General features: G+C 39.3%; 1 protein-coding gene across 1 annotated transcript in view; it reads right to left on the reverse strand.

Moving 5' to 3' along the window:
* Positions 1-16689, reverse strand: part of chaf1a (chromatin assembly factor 1, subunit A (p150)) — an 18171-nt gene extending 1482 nt beyond the window's left edge. The window contains exons 1-15 of the mRNA XM_081384111.1: positions 15871-16689; positions 14962-15009; positions 8994-9586; positions 8866-8913; positions 7814-8058; positions 7670-7730; positions 7520-7588; positions 7104-7318; positions 6797-6968; positions 6059-6139; positions 5834-5932; positions 3417-3663; positions 2790-2931; positions 1696-1993; positions 55-139 (exon numbers count right to left, since the gene is read on the reverse strand). Of these exons, the coding sequence (XP_081240237.1) occupies positions 55-139; positions 1696-1993; positions 2790-2931; positions 3417-3663; positions 5834-5932; positions 6059-6139; positions 6797-6968; positions 7104-7318; positions 7520-7588; positions 7670-7730; positions 7814-8058; positions 8866-8913; positions 8994-9586; positions 14962-15009; positions 15871-15925 (2458 nt within the window). The 5' untranslated portion in view covers positions 15926-16689. The remainder of the gene's footprint in view (positions 1-54; positions 140-1695; positions 1994-2789; positions 2932-3416; positions 3664-5833; positions 5933-6058; positions 6140-6796; positions 6969-7103; positions 7319-7519; positions 7589-7669; positions 7731-7813; positions 8059-8865; positions 8914-8993; positions 9587-14961; positions 15010-15870) is intronic.
* Positions 16690-16708: the final 19 nt, after the last annotated feature.

Consider the following 16708-nt stretch of genomic DNA (forward strand, 5'->3'; position numbering starts at 1 on the left):
TTGTTCTGGCACATTTATCTTTGTTGTCAAGCTTTAGTAGAGACGCATACTAACCAGATTGCTCCCCAATGATGACGCAATCATCGTCTTCATCATCCTCAGTGTCCGCCTGGAAGCCATCGGTCTCCATAGCCTCAGTCTAAAGAATAAACCAAAGTTAGACAGGTCTAAATTGCTATTACAAACAACAAAAACAATTTAGATAGAACAGCTATTGTTACAAAGTAAATACAAAATGTTTAGTGCAAATTTAAGCAGTTAAAAAAAAATCTAGACCAAGAGATCACTTACTGCTTTTTAGTAAATTAACACATGTAAATGTGTTCTGAAGTAGTGCAAAACAAGTACAGAGAGTGCATTCTATGATGATAAATTCAGCCATCAATAAAATGAATGGTAAGACTGATGTAGGGTTCGCCGGTTCGGAAGTGGACACACTGTGTTATCTGAGAAAGCTTCTGTGACAGCTGTTTGTGAACATTAAAATACAATTTCGGGAGCACATCCTGGGCAAGTATTTACGGCAAGGCAAATTGTATCGAGGGTCGATTGTCTTTAGCAGACGTATCATATCTTTGGCTATGTGAAACGTGACCGCCGATGTAATTTTTCCCCACTTTTTACTATTTCTCGCATATGGCACACCGCAAGAGAATGAATCGAACGGCTTATTTTTGTTTAGGGATGACAGGCCTACCAGATTTTTCGGCAGATGAAGGGGCCGAGGCTAGTGATGATGGCTCACGGAGTTTCATGCATTGCTCGTACTGCACAGGATGCTGCTTGAGGTGATGAAAGATATTAGTGGTGCTTCCACCCTTTGTAGCTATTATCTTCTTGCACACCTTGCAAATGACGGTATTTTGATTGGTATCAGTTATCTGAAAACCAAACCACCCCCATATTACAGATTGTGCGTTCCTTATAGAGACTAATTCATCATCCCCTCCCTTGTCTCTTTCCACACTCGTGTTGTTTGTCGTCTCCATTTTGCTAATGTGAAGGGGAAAAAAGACTCCCCCACCTCACGTCTCTAATACGTGACAAGACGAAAGGGGGACGTAATATTGGACGTTCGACGCGTTCTTTGGGAAAGTATGCTTGAATTTGAAACATTCACGATATTTTCTAATTTTACATAATCGTCAAAATTATATCGATATTATTGCTAATATTCGATATATCGCCCAGCCCTAATTACAAATAGTTATAAATAGGATATTTACAGTACTATGCAAAAGTCTTAGGCACGTTAGTATTTTCACCAAAAAAATGGTTAAGCCAGTTATTTGTATCTTTTGCTCTAGTGTGTCAGTAGGAAATATCAGTTCGCATTTCCAAACATTGCTTTTGCCATTAATTGTAATAATCCAGTGAGATTTTTGTATGCACACGGAGTCTGACAACAGCCGGTATGATCTGATCTCACCATGAGTCTGTCTGTGATTACATGAAGAAATAGAAAAAACTGAGACAGATTAAATCCAGAAGAACTGCGGGAACGTCTCCAAGACGCTTGAAGAAAACTTACTGCGAAGCGACCTGAAAAACTATGTGCAAGTGTACCTGGACAAAAGCGGTTTTAATATTAATATTGAGGAAATGTGAACTGATATTTCCTACTGACATACTTTTGTGTGATTTTTTTACGTGTGTAAAGACTTTTGCACAGTAGTATATATAATTGATCTGTACCTGTTCAGAGTCGCCACATTTCTTCATATACTTTGTGATGGAGTGGCTGCTGGCACTTTTCCTCTTGTTGGAGGGTGTGGTGGAAGTGGACATGGTGGGCGAGTTGCCCTGTGAGCCGGTGGGCTCGTCGGGGGGGATCTGAGCCCCGGAGGTGAGGTAGGTCCACTGGCAGGGAACGGGCAAGGCCTCCTGAGAATGACGGGTCAGAACTTCCGCATGCACGTACCAGCAGCATCGTCTGTAAGTGGAGCGTTTTTCATACACGGCGTTCTCTTTTATGATACGCCTGATGTGGATCCTATTGCCAAAAAAAAAAAATCCTTAAAAATAAGTTTTGTGCGGCTTCATTTAAGTAACTTCTTAATATTCTGACACACCAGAGTGCAACTGGAAGTCATTAGTCATACAGTTTACACAGAAATACATACTAAAATAGACACATTTTTCAAAAGGAATAACAGTTGGGTGCTGTATGAGTCAAATGAGTCATAAAACCACAAAACAAGGTAGCATTTTAGTCAATAGCCACTTTTCCACCAACAAGCCAAACCATTCTCATTGGTTGCCAGATGGTGGGAAAGCAGCTAATGTGTGTTTTGAATGGGCTTTTGGATAAATGCCTGAAATATTATTCATTACTACACCACTCGTGATTTCTGTAAGCCTGTTCATGTCTTGAAAAAGGCGGTTGCTAAAAAGTGAATAAATGGGACAACAGGCTGTCAGGGACAATAATCTTCATCATGCCAGAAAACTAATCTACTTGCCTTGTGGTGTTTATAATCACACTCTTTCAAAGCTTTTTCTTTTGGCAATTGTATTTAGGCTTAAAATCATAAAAGTTAAGTTAATTTGAAAAAGATTTTCATGATGAACAAAACATGTAAAAACCATAAACTTTTGTTGGTCACAGAGCCAGATTATTTTCTGCAATAACCCAAAAGCCAATGGAAAAATCCCATTGGATTTTTGTCAAAGGAACTAGGGTGATGCTAATTTCCTGGTTGGCCTACAAAATTACACAAACCCTGTGGTACTTCATGGAAATTTTTTTGCATAATGACTGATATTAAAGATACAGTTAGCCGGGTTACCTGGGTGGGACGCTGTCAATACAATTCAAAGAGCTTTCTGTGGGTGAGGATGTTTGCTGGCGACAGATCTCTAGGAACTCGTTGATTATGACCTTACTGCTGTTCACATTCCCATGAAGCAAAGGCAGTAGCCGTAACAGCACTGAAGAAAAGTGAAAAACACATTAACAACCACTGGATAATTTAAATCACTCTCAGGAGAACCAGCAATGTGCAACTGTATTAAAGTAATGAAGGCAGTGTTTGTTCAGGTATGCATCTCTTGTAAGGGGATCATGAAAATTCAGGGTGCATCTATTTTTTTGGTGTGAATTTTCACTGGTGTTTTGCATGACTTTGCTGCACCTCTCATAGAACGAATAGACCTTTAGGCTTGGCTTTGTGTATTAACTGAGTTGAAAGTGGCTGTTAATGCAGTGTGGAACTTTGCATTGTGACGATCTCTCACACAAACAAAGCTTGTAGAGACTCAGTTTAACAATATATAGATAATTCGATTTGAAAAATACGGTCCATCAAATTAAGACACTAATGTTTAGTAAAGCAACATGGACAGCAGATGAGAAAACTTTAATATAATATAAATATATCCAAAGTATTCAAAAGTTAAGCACACATTGTACTCACATTTCTCGTTCCTCTGTTGGCGTGAGATGTCCTGTTCAGGGGTGCAGGGGTCGTCTTTAGGTAAAGGCTTCAGCATACAGACAGCGTACGGCTGCAGGAGGTCCAGCGAAGGCTGTTCCCCCTCCCACAGGCAGCCGCGCACCACCGCCTCCAACACCTTCACCCTCCCTTTAGACATCAGCTCAGTCTCCCATTCACGAGCCTTCATCCTCTGACGCACCTTCTGCTTCTCCGGATCTCTACCCTCCTGCAAGAACAGACTGTTAGTGTCATGACCAGAGGTGTCAAGTAACGAAGTACAAATACTTTGTTACATTACTTAAGTAGAAATTTTGGGTATCTATACTTTACTGGAGTAATTATTTTTCAGACGACTTTTTACTTCTATTCCTTACATTTTAAAAATAGCCTCGTTACTCCTAGTTCATTTCGGCTTGTTTTCATTCCGGCTTGTCGTCGTTAAAAAAAAAAATTGGCCAATTACACAAACGGTTAATAGATCTGAGTCCCGCCTCCTGAACACACATCGCTAAACTGATTGGCTTTGTGTTTTCTTTTCTTTCTAACTTGTGAGAGGCTGTAGTCACATTTGGTTGTGTGAAGCGCCAAAACTCCTCCGAGTCCTAAGGAAACCTAGATGCGGTAAGCGAGGGAGAAATCACCAGTTCTGTGCTCGAGAATACGGGGCAAATCGCGTCAAATATTGATTTGGGGACAGACGTTTTTACAATATAATGACAATCGTAACATAACACTAACATAATCGTTAGTGTGTGTGTGTGTGTGTGTGAGCGAGAGAGAGAGAGAGAGAGAGAGAGAGAGAGAGAGAGAGAGAGAGAGAGAGAGAGTGAGTGTTGTGTGTGTGTGTGTGTGTGTGTGTGTGTGTGTGTGTGAGCGTGAGCGAGAGAGAGTGTGTGTGTGTGTGTGTGTGTGTGCTCTATATTATAGGGTCAAAATATCCCCACAAAGATGTCAATATCCGAAATCCTTGTCCTTTTAGGGGATTTTTTATTTTTATTTTTCAGAAAACAGCTTAGCCTATAAATCAGACTTTTGTTTTTTGAAAATGTAAAAATGCAGACAGTTTTCTGTGATAGGTAAGGTTAGTCTATGGGGGGTAGAATACACAGTTCGTTTGTACAGTATAAAAATCATTGTCTATGGAAAGTCCCCATAAAACATGAAAAAATAATATTGCTTGGTCTGTTGAAGGCTGGTCTTGTTGAAATGAGAGGCCTGTTGATCAAATCATCCCAGTCTCATCAGCTGGACTGAAAGAAGTTTCAGTGCTCTTAGGACACTGAAAACATGGCGCAGAGCAATGGTCACAAGTGACACAACAGTATTGCTGTGTGTCGTGTCCAACAGGACAAATTGGACAGTATTGATGTGAAACATATGCCAACAGTTAATTTCTGTTAAATGATTAGTTCACTTAGTTAAAAATGAAAATTCTGTCATCATTTACTCACCCTCGAGTTGTTTCAAACCAGTTTCTTTCTTCTGCTGAACACAAAAGAAGATATTTTGAATAATGTCTATAACCAGACAGTTGATGGTAGCCACTGACTTCCATAGTATTTTTTTTTCCTACTATGGAAGTCAATGGGGTCCATCCACTGTCTGGTTATCGACATTATTCAAAATATCTTCTTTTGTGTTCAGCAGAAGAAAGAAATTCATACAGGATTGAAACAGTTTGAGGGTGAGTAAATGATTTTCATTTTTTGGGTGAACTATCCCTTTAATGAAAGATGCAGACATGTGTTTGGCTTCTTCAAAAAGCAAGGAACAAGACAGTATTGCACTATTGCATTGCACTATGAGCGTAGTAAAGTTAAGTCTCTGTTAAACTGCCTCCATGTCTTTATTAGTTACTGTATTTGTAACATTACAGAATTAATTAATTTACGTATTGTTAAGGTCAATATAGACCTTATTACATTATCCTATTAATTTCCTGATTCCTCCGCTTATTTAATTAGAAAATTAATTTTCTATGGGCATATATACGGCTGAAACAGGTAGCCTAGTGCATCATCCCAAATTTTTCAACATCAACATTTTAATATAATTATAGTCAAATATGGCCTTTAAAAAAAAAAAAAAAAGTGTTTTTTTTGAGGAGCTGGGGTAGTGCACTATATAGGCCCCTGTGGCGCGGCCTTAGCTTTTGTCCTTAATGGCATTTTTTTCCTTACATTACTTTTACTTTTATACTTTAAGTAGTTTTGAAAACAGTACTTTTATACTTTTACTTGAGTAAAAAGCTTGAGTTGATACTTCAACTTCTACAGAAGTCTTTTTAAACCCTAGTATCTGTACTTCTACCTGAGTAATGAATGTGAATACTTTTGACACCTCTGGTCATGACGTGACTGAATGAGGCGATTGAAGGAGGGTGATGTTCCATGTACCTCGTCTTCAAGTGCTCCTTCCCCTTCTGACAGATAACCGTGGGGCACAAAGAACCCATCATCATCATCGTCATCATCTCCTCCTTCATCGTCGTCATCCTGGAGGGAAAAGCAAGATTAAAGTCACCACCATATTCAAACTGGCTAATTTTGGTGTGAATTTTCACTGGTGTGAAGCATGGCTTCTGTAGTGGAATGTAACAATAGTGATGTCGTATCACTCACCCCCTCACTGTGTGACAGAGACTCTCCCGGCTCCTCTTCCTCCCACTCTTCATCACTGTCCACTTCATAATCCAGCAGCTCCTGATAAGCAAAAAAAAAAATATCTAATTAACACCACTTCAGGTTACTATGGAAGCCCATTTCCTCCACATAAGAAAAAAATATATACACATTGGTAAATAGTTATACCATGTCATAATTTATATAAAAAGTTGAAATTAACATGCAACATAATTATATGTAAAATATATATAATAATTATGGCACAAGTCACAATCATGACAAAAAGGCATATATGATTTACCAAAATATGATCTTTCCCCTAACATGGTGTAAATGGGCTACCATAGGTTATGGACATACAATATTTATCATCTTAAGCTGGGGCATGCAGCCACATCTCTCAGCGGTGCAACGACTAAACTTCCTCCATAGCTAATGGCTCTACCAACTCAAAGTTTATTTCCGAATTGCCTAAAATCAGCGGAAGCAGGGAGGTGAACCCTCAGGCCTTCTTTGCATGCTGAAAAACTGCCAAGCCATTGTCCTGACCGGATCTCATCCAAACTCCTAAGCAAACAAGTAGCCAAATATAGCCACAGATTGTATCCATGGAAAAATTCCATGAACAAACCAAATTTCCCTCAATATTTTTGAGATATGACCTCTTTAAAACAGCACAGTGGATTTAAGGTGGCCTAAATGCAGCATTTCATCGACACATTCTTGCGTTTTTACCTTGTCCAGTCTCAGCGGGCAGCGCGGCGAGATGTGAGTGCTTTTTTTGCGCCAGGTCCCCCAGTAAGCTGGACGATAGTTATCATGGAAGTGCAAGAGTTTCATGCGGCCGTAACGGTGGCGGTCCGGGACGCCATCTGCCTTTTGGCTTTCAGTAATGACCACACAATCTCTAATAACAGAGAACATGAAGGAACAAACAAAGAATAAGCCTTTCACATCACTCTAACAAAAACACCAGCTGGTGTTCTGCATGTATAAATGATGAGTACATAAGTATCTCGGCAGCGACTCAGTGTGGCTTTACCTTACTGCACTGTGACTGGGCCTGGTTGGACCTGATCTGCGAGGTTTGTGCCTTGTCCAGTCCTTTAGTCCATCTAGAGTGCAGTCAGGTTGGCCAAGATAACGGTCCAGCTCCTCTAGGACTGCGTCTTCACATTGTACTCGGGTCAGTGGTGCCAGAGACATGTGCGGTTTAATCTCAAAAGGAGCAAACTTCCCGCATGCAGATGCCAGAGTCTGAAACACACAACGTGTTTGGAGATTAAAACACTGGGAAAGATTTTTAGATTTGTTTTTGCTCGTTTGTGTGTGCGTGCGTCCTTTACATGCCCAACAAGGCCACATTCTCAAAATATCTTATGTAGCATTTGTAAATGTTTTACACAAGAAGTTTGACACAGGAGGTCTTCATTCTACACTGAATATTGCGACTCTTACCTTTGGTGCCAACTGAGTCTTGGACTTCTGTAGAAACCGTGTAATCTCAGCCTTCCCAGCTTTGATTCGCTGAAGAGATGCACAAACACATTGAGGACAATATGAAGCAATCAGCAATAAAGAAAACTTTAGATAGATAAAAACACTCACTTCTTTCTCTTCCTTCAACCGTTTTTCTTCCTCTTTCTTCCTTTTCTCTTCCAGTCTGGCCCTAAATGGATTAACACCAGAGTTTAATACTCACAGAAAACACAAGAACAACTACTATCATGCTACTGTACTGGGGTCACTCACTCAATTTTCATTTGCCGCTGCTCTTCTTTAGCTCTTAGTTTCTCTGCCTTTTCTTTCTCCTCCCTCTCCTTTTTCTCCTGCCGCTCCTTTTCATCTTTCTCTTTCTTCTCTTTCTTCTCTCTCTCCTTCTCTTCCTTTAGCTTGCGGGCCTCCTCTTTCTTCCTCTCCTTGGCAGCTTTGGCCTCCTGTTTCTGCCGTTCTTTCTCATCCCTCTGTCGCTGCTTCTCCTCCTGCTCTTGGACACTCTGTGGGACAAAAGGACAATAAAGGGCTTTTCAAACGGAGTGCAAAATTCCACAGTGACAAGATTGTAAAAGGAAACAACCAATCCTTCTTGAACCCTTAACAGAGTGCAAACATTCACATTGAGGTATATTTTATTTATTTGCTTTTGGGGTAGAAAAAAAAAAAAACACCAAAATACCAGCTTTGGGCTTATGTACTCATGACCTGCATTCCAGACAGACGTCAAGCTGTTGACATTGTTGCCAAATAAAAAAAAAAAAAAAAAAAGAGCCATAGTGACAAAAGAAAAAATTCTACATTAAATCCATCGCCATATTGATTACAATAGCTGTAATATTTATTAAATGCAAAAGACTATTATCATTTTAATGTGTTGTATTCCTATACACTAAAACTTTAAATGAGCATGTTTCTCAAGCTCACAAAGGATTATTTATTTGATCAAAATACAGTGAAAACATTACAATAACATTTTTTTGAATGTTTTCTATTTATTTTAATTCATCTTAATTTATTTCTGTGATGGCAAAACGTTTCTTTTTAGCATCATTTGTGTACCTAGCATTGAACTGAGTAATACAGGGTGGGCCATTTATATGGATACACCGTAATAACATGGGAATGGTTGGTGATATTAAAGTCCTGTTTGTGGCACATTAGTATATGTGAGGGGGCAAACTCCTCAAGATGGGTGGTGACCATGGTGGCCATTTAGAAGTCGGCCATCTTGGATACAACTTTTAGGACCAGATAAACATTACACTAAAATTGTGGGTTTCTAAATGTTGTAAAATGCAGGATTTTACCTTAAGGGAACGTCGCTTCGATGTACTGGCAGCATTTATTTGTGATGTCTGCGTAAAGAAAAGAGACTGATCAATAGGTTAAAGTTTTAGCAAAAAAGGACAATAAAAATGGCTTCATGTCTACTCACGGAGGCAGGGGTGGTAGGAGCACTCTTGCTGGGCTCTGGTGAGCTCTCTATCACTGAGAGAGAGCTGGTGGATCCAGTCGACAACACAGACTCATTCCCAGGACTGACTTCAGTCTCCTGCTGCTCCTCTTCGTCCGTCTCAGACTCCTGAGTTATGTCCAGCAGTGGAAGGGTGTCTTCATCCTCTTCTTCATCCTTTTCAGTCTCTTTATCTGTCAGTGGCGTGGTTGGTTCTGTAGATTTTGTGGTATCTTCTGCAGTTTTTGTCGGTTTTTCACTAAGGGGGCAGGTGGCAGCAACCGGAGGTGCAGGCTGGCTTTTGACGGCCTCATTTGAGTCTTCGGTGAGGTCAATGGTGGCTACAGGGACAGAGCGGGCTGGGGAACGTTTCCGTAGGCTCATGAAGCAATCAAGTGGACCGCGGCCGTTTACCAGAGCCGGGCCACGGTGCATCGGGGAGGAGGAGCTGTCTATCTCATTTTCTCCATCAGATGCGCTTGGCTCAGAACACTTTGGAGCAACCGGACCTTTGGTTCTTTTGGGTTCACTGCATTCCTTGGGTTCTGGGTTGAGCCTTTTAAAAGGTAGACGTGCTGTAGGGAGGTAACATTGTTAGTTAAGGCTGGAATACACTAAACTACTTTCAAAATCTAAACAGATTTTAAAACACTTGGCATTATACATTTGCCGGCTTTGTCAGAGAACAGCTGGGTGTCGTACAATGTGAATGACTGAGGATCACACACTACCAGATAGTGTTGTCAAAAGTACTGGTACTTCGGTACTGAAATATTTAAAATGTGACGATACCAGCATTTCTGTAGTACCGGTGTACCCATTAATAGGCAGATGCTTTCAGTCGCTTCCGTGTTTATCTAGACGTGGGGCTCCAGACTAACTTTTTTACTAGGAGCACTGTCTGTAGCCGATATATATAGTGTCTGTGTGTATTAAACCGCAAAAAGACTATTTAAATATTAACCCTGCAAGTTCTGCTGGCCTCTGTGTGAATAAATGGCGCACACGTGCGGTTTCATTCACCTCACACACACACACTGAAGCACGAGTGACGCCCGCACTGTTTTCAGTCTCTGCTGCCTCACGATATGATAAAATGATGAAATTCATCTCCAGAGCCGCTCTGAGAGTCACTTCATGAGCATTTTACCGTTTCATTTGAGAAGTCAAAATAAAAGTTTGGTTTAACTTGAAGAAATTGACAGAAATAATTATATTAGGCTACTGTACAGTAGATTTAGCTACATCTCCATGTATTAAAAATACTACTACTACTAATAATAATGTGTGCATAGAAGGTTGCTTATTTTTCACTTGATTTTTTTTATAAGCAATATTTACGTTTAAACAGCATGTATAGCCTTAAATGCTTATATGTATTATTTACTTATGATTACCATCATAAATAATAAAGTAATTGAATTTAATTTAATATTTTTTTCAAATAGTTAAATAAAATAGAAAAATAGTTTCAACAGATTTTGCTGTGGTACCGAAATTGGTCCCAAGAACCGTAAAATTTTAATGGTATCAGTACCGACTACTGGAATTTTGGTATTGTGACATCCCCACTACCAGACTTAAGTTGTTCCAACACAACAAAGTAAAAAACGTGCCTCGTCACTAGTAGATGCATGACAAATGAAGACAATGTGTCCTAAAATCAGCTAAAAAAAAATCATACATGTTTGATATCCACTGACTAGACAGAATCATAGTCTGAAAGTTATATTTATAATAAAAAAACAGACTTTCCATAAACAGCCCGAAATCTGCAGACTGACTTTGACTTCAGACTCTGACTGTAAGTATTCCAGCATTTATGAGATTCAGAAACAAAAGAATGGCTTGTATATGTATATGTTTAAATGCAATTTGTTAGATTATATTAATTTGTATTGGGTTTAAAGACTTAACATTTTCATAACATATTCTATTTTACATTACAGATAACAATTTGCTCTACCTTTCTATCATCCTACAGTAAAGTAAAACCACCATTAGAAAAAAAAAAAAAAAAAACCTTAAACTTAAATTCCTCTGCCTTTATGGTACGTTCATTTGTCATCGGAAGTGGGAAATTCCTAATCCCTAGTACGAAGTTTAAACTGGAATGTAGGGGTGGTTAATCTGTCTGATTTCCCGATTCGATTCGATTACGATTATTGAAGTCCCGATTCGATTACAGTCGATTTTCGATTATTAACGATTTTCGATTAGCGATTATTGATTTTCCAGTTCACAACAGTAAACAAAAATACACTAAGTGATTGCAGTATTAAAAAAAGTCAGCTGCTGAATTACTTAACTCTTTTATTGAGTAACAACTCAAAGCACTTTCTGTGTCGTGTAGTTATAACTTCAGAATTATTTGTATGTAGCTTATGTTCTGTAGAACACAGAAATGAATACATCACATTGTGTTGTGACTCATCAAGTTGAACCAAACTAGCTTTTAATACAATGTTGGTATGAGCCACCACAGTATTTTACAAATATAAAAAATAACACAAAGTGAAAATAAAGTGGCATTTTGGCGTTAATATTGAAACGACAGTTACCATGGTGAATACACAATACTAACAAGAACTGTTAATGAAACATGGAAACTGCTCCTGGTGAATAGAATGAAAATCATGCCTGCATGCAAATCCTTCTCAGCTAACACACGACGTAGCCTACCAGTAACGTGATTTATTGGTATTTTACTTTTATTTCATGACTTACTAATTTACAACGAACAACGTTGCATGCTCGTAGTTTCCTTTGCACTTTGCACTATACATTGAAGCGATACACGGCGCGCCCCTCCGCATTTGCGCGTGCAATTGAAGAGTGTGCGCTACGAGTACAGTATAACGGCTGACAGGACAGGAACGTCCGTTTTTCTGAGGTGAAATACTTTTTATTTCAGCGTACACATACGTCACTGCCTGGTAGTTCCTATACTGTGCTGGGTTTTCTGAAGTAGTTGTGATTCGCCTCTCATAACATAACATGCTCTAAATGCACGCAGAGTGGATTTTTTTTTTTTTTTTTTTTTATAAAAAATCGATTTTTGAAAATTTGATAATCGATTCATACTCGTCCATAACATACTCGCGATTAATCAATAATCGATTTTTTTCACCACCCCTACTGGAATGTCCCCTCAAGTCAGAGTTGCGATTGAGAAACTCGGGGGAAGCAGACCAACCCCGACTTTAGAATCCAATATGGCTGCTCAGTTATTTGTCTGTCTCAAACACAGGGGGGCAGTTGTGGCCTAATGGGTAGAGTGTCAGATTGGTTGCGGATTCGATCCTCAATACCAGCAGGAAATGACTGAGGTGCCATTGAGCAAGGCACCTAACCCCCAATCGCTCATCAGGCACCACAGCAAAAAATGGGTGCCCACTGCTCCGGGGGTGTGGGTCCACGATGTGCAGTGTGTGTTCACTACTCCCAATGTGTGTGCGTACTACCTTACAGGGTTTTTCCTACATTGAAAATTTTTTGGCGGCCGCCAAAACGATTTTTTGTCCCGCCAAAGCCTTATTTGATCTGTAATTGGGTTTTGTGAGTGAAGCAGGCTACTGACGGAGTGACGGAGAGAACGATCACAGCGCCCCACTCCCGCGCGCGCACTCTCCGTCTTCTTTGCTCTCTCCCTCGCATCAAAATCAACTGATCCTAAAGGTCGGAAGACCGAATCCATGTTTCACGTGGTGTATTCGGAGAATATTTTTGCTGAATTAGCACTGGGTGTGAATTGCAGTCAAAAAAAAGTTGCCTTATCTTCTCTTACAACTTGTGACAAGCATTCTGCACATGCAGCTGACATAACTTTAAATAAACGCAAAAAATCTATCCAGTTTGAAGTGGTTTAGGGTTTTTGATCGTGGATGATTATAATGTCTCCACGATCTGCTTTTAAAGAAATATCGTAGAATCGTGCATTATATCTGTTCTGGCGCCTCTGTCCCTGTATTTTTTTTTACAGTCTATGGTCCCAACATACTGAACAACGCGACGTATATTCACATAAAATGTTAACGCAGCGGAACGGAACGGGACACTGCAGTTCATAATTTGCATGTGCTTTAATGCCTTGTCGGTTAAACATTTAGGCTAATTCGCGTGCTGATGCACTGTTACGTGTGAGTTCCTCAGCGCGTACATGTGAAGCTCACATGCACTAAAAGCCTGTCTACCAGCGCCTGGATACTTGACTAAGTTATCTTTCGAGTCTTATTGTGCTTATACTGTTAAATACACACAAGGTTTACATAAACAAAGTCGGTTATGTCTAAAGTGAAAGCAAACTTGAGAAAATTGAGAGAAAATCTGCTTGTCAAATGCGTGTATAGTAGACGCGTCGCGCACAACTCTTAAAGAGACAGTAGTTATAGTAAACACGCTGCCGCTTGTCCTTAAAGGGATAGTTCACCCAAAAATAAAAATTATCTCATAGTTTACGCACTCTAATGTTATTCCAATCCTCTATTAATTTCCTTCTAATATTTTTCTAATATTAATATTTTGAAAAATGTGGCTATCCAAACAGTAGCTGGTCCCCATTGACTTCCATAGGAGAAAAATATACTATACTATACTATACTATACTAAATATACTACCCTTTTTTTAATTTGTATATTAAGTTGTGTATGTGTAATGTGTATCTTTGATCTTAATTTTTAATAACAAAGAAAATAATGACAAATATTTTTATCTTCACCCCTGTCTGCCTTTTTTTATTTTTTTATTTTGTTACCTAAGGCTTTGTTTTTAAAATATGGACATTAGTTTGGCTGTAATGCTAAGTCACAAAATAGTAAAACCAACATAAAAAGAATCGTGATAAAATTGTGAATCGTGATTTCCCTGAAAAAAATCGTGATATGATATTTTTGCCATATCGCCCACCATCTTTCAAAACAATGAAAGCCAGTCGTGGAAAAATCACAGCTTTTTTTGCAAAGAGGGCAAGAAAGGATGACAGTGAGAGTGACAGGTAATATCTGTGTCTGATAATTGCAGTCTATATATAATTTGGAAGAGGTTTAAAATTGAATTATCAGCCACAGTCTGGAAGAAAATGGCCCCCAAAATAAATAAAATAAAAGAATGAACAACCAAATATTAACAACGAGGAACAAAAGAAACAAACGTCAAGGTATAGATATAAAATAAGTTGTAATCGCTTTCTTTTACTATCTAGCCTGACAGTGATCGTTTTTTCCTGAATAAATAGGTTAAGAAAAAAAATCACAAACTGTTTCTTTGTATTTATTTTAAATTTAACATGTATTGTCAATATTGGGCTTGCGGATCATGTGGGTACTAGGGTACTCTTTGCTGTGTGTGGATGACCATGTCGGTCAGCCACCACCGAAGACCAATTTTGACCCAGGAAAAACCCTGCCTTAGACGGGTTAAATGCAGAGGACAAATTCAGAGTTAGCCTTCACATGTCACTTTCTTCAGCGCAAAATCCTGCTTTTTTGCATTTACATTTAAAAATAGCAAGCACAACAAAGGGTCGCATGGACGTGTCCATGTTAGTTTTCCGACCCGTGCACTGGAAAACGGTCAACTCCGGTGTGACATCATTCCCAGCAATGACACCCCTCTTCCGAGGTAAATGGAGCACAGAATACATCCTGATGTGTTTGTAAAAGTTAGATAAACTAAAGAAAAGCTCTTGCATTTTCATTTTACCTTTCTAGGAATTGAGTCCAAAGACAGTAACACTATAAAAAAAATTGTCAGTCACTTGACACCCTCTAAATTGTTGGATGTCCTGATATATTAGAAGTGAGCAAAACACAGTGTCATTTCATGTCAAGTTCCCCAAATGAATTAATCTAATAGATTGGGTCGTCAAGTATTACTAAACCATATTGTATTTTGCTGGGTGGAGATGGTTTTACATTATTGGCCAGAAATATCAACACTTGAGTTGTTTACCTTGAACAAGCTTCTTGCTGGTATTAGCTTTGCCCGCACAATCCATGCCTGAAATATAAAGAGTGTGTTAAGGTCAAATCCTTCATCATAAATACTCCAAGCCATAACAAAATAAAATGACATCACTCTGACGTAAACTTTGACATATTGTTAATATCAATACTTGAGGCAAAAAAACAAAACTTGTTGTCAAAGCACGTCTCGTCATAACAAAGGTGATAGCTAACTTACGTCTGCATGCTAACTACCAATTGACAGTCACATCCGAATTAGAGGATTTTAGAGGATAAATAGTAACTTTAATCTTTTCAATGCCGTAAAGTCCTCACATAAAACGCTTAAAGGCTCTCGAAGTAACGACAAGCACGCGCTACACGTAAAATGTTTATTTTTGATCTCCCGCCTTTCAGTGAATGATGGTTTGTAGGCCAGTTTGGGCAACCGAACCTGTGAATACGTGAAAAGTTCGCCCATTAGCGCAAGACTGGGGAACAAAGAGCTGGATTGAGCTCAAAACAACATAAATGGGACGTGCTTCGACACACCACCACGAATACTGGAAAAAATAAACATTATACGTGAGGAAAGTCACATTTTGTGTGTAGAAAGCTAGAATGTCAAATAACAAATCTGAGCCAATAGCTCACCTGCTAACATGCTAATTAAGCTTACAAAACCCTCGACAACCCCAAACACTACCTGGAAAAGTCATTAAAACTCTATTCTTATCGTTTGTCAGAGAAACTGAGTTAGAATACAATTGTTTTAGAATTAATTTCAGGAAATAAGTGCTGTTTTTATACTTTTCTGCTAGTAGTAGCCGTCTACGCCTTTATTTACCCAACTATTCCCGGTGTATAGACTCTATTCGTGCTTTAACCCAGTTTTATTTCACATTTAACATCAAACCTCTGCGTGGAGTGGAGGCCAAAGGCTCTTCAGCCGCGAGCATCACGACCACCATCCGCGCGCCTTTCAGCTCCGTGCGCTCGCGCGATCCTCTCACTAAAAAACGTTAAACGGAAACGAGGAGCGCTTTTTTCGACTCCGTGCACAACTTCTTAAAGCTAGTCATCGACTCCACGTCTTTTCCAGTTGTAGCATTAACGAGTCAACTGTAAATTTGATGCGTTTCTGTAACTTTTAGAGTTGTAGAATCTGTTTTTTTCGTGTGTAATCCTAGTCCCGTCGTTCCCGTATCATCCCCGGCTAGACTCCCTCGCGCTCCCCGCTCAGAATTGGCGGGAGCCTGTTGCAGGGATGGATCGCAGGCTGTGATTGGCCAGTGGCGTCCTACGTCAGATCAACGAAGAGTCACGTTATTGGCTGTAACGGTCGGTCCCGCCTTGCAACACGTACAAAGAGCTGTGATTTGACAGTGAGTGTGATTCTCGTGTAGGATTGGTCAGATGAAAATAACCACTCACAAAGTTATTCCGTGCAAGTTAACAAACTGCTTTGGCTAGGTTTTTCGAGGGTTTCTGTTTAACTGAAAGCACTTTAAGAATTGAAAAGTGTTTTTCTAAATAAAACTGTTGAGATCAAATGATTCCGTGTTTTTGAAGAGGCTTGACACATTTAAAGATTGATATTTGACCAGCATAAGTACAAACGTCAGTAATTCCGCAAAATATCTTAAATTATCTTGAGATAAAATTAAATTCCAAAGTACGAAAATATTCACAAGTTTCTGCCAAAAATAACAGGAATGTGTCATATTTATTCATTGCCACAAGGCAGGGAAACT

Source organism: Scardinius erythrophthalmus, assembly GCF_964197995.2.
Source record: "Scardinius erythrophthalmus genome assembly, chromosome: 14".
NCBI lineage: Eukaryota > Metazoa > Chordata > Actinopteri > Cypriniformes > Leuciscidae > Scardinius > Scardinius erythrophthalmus.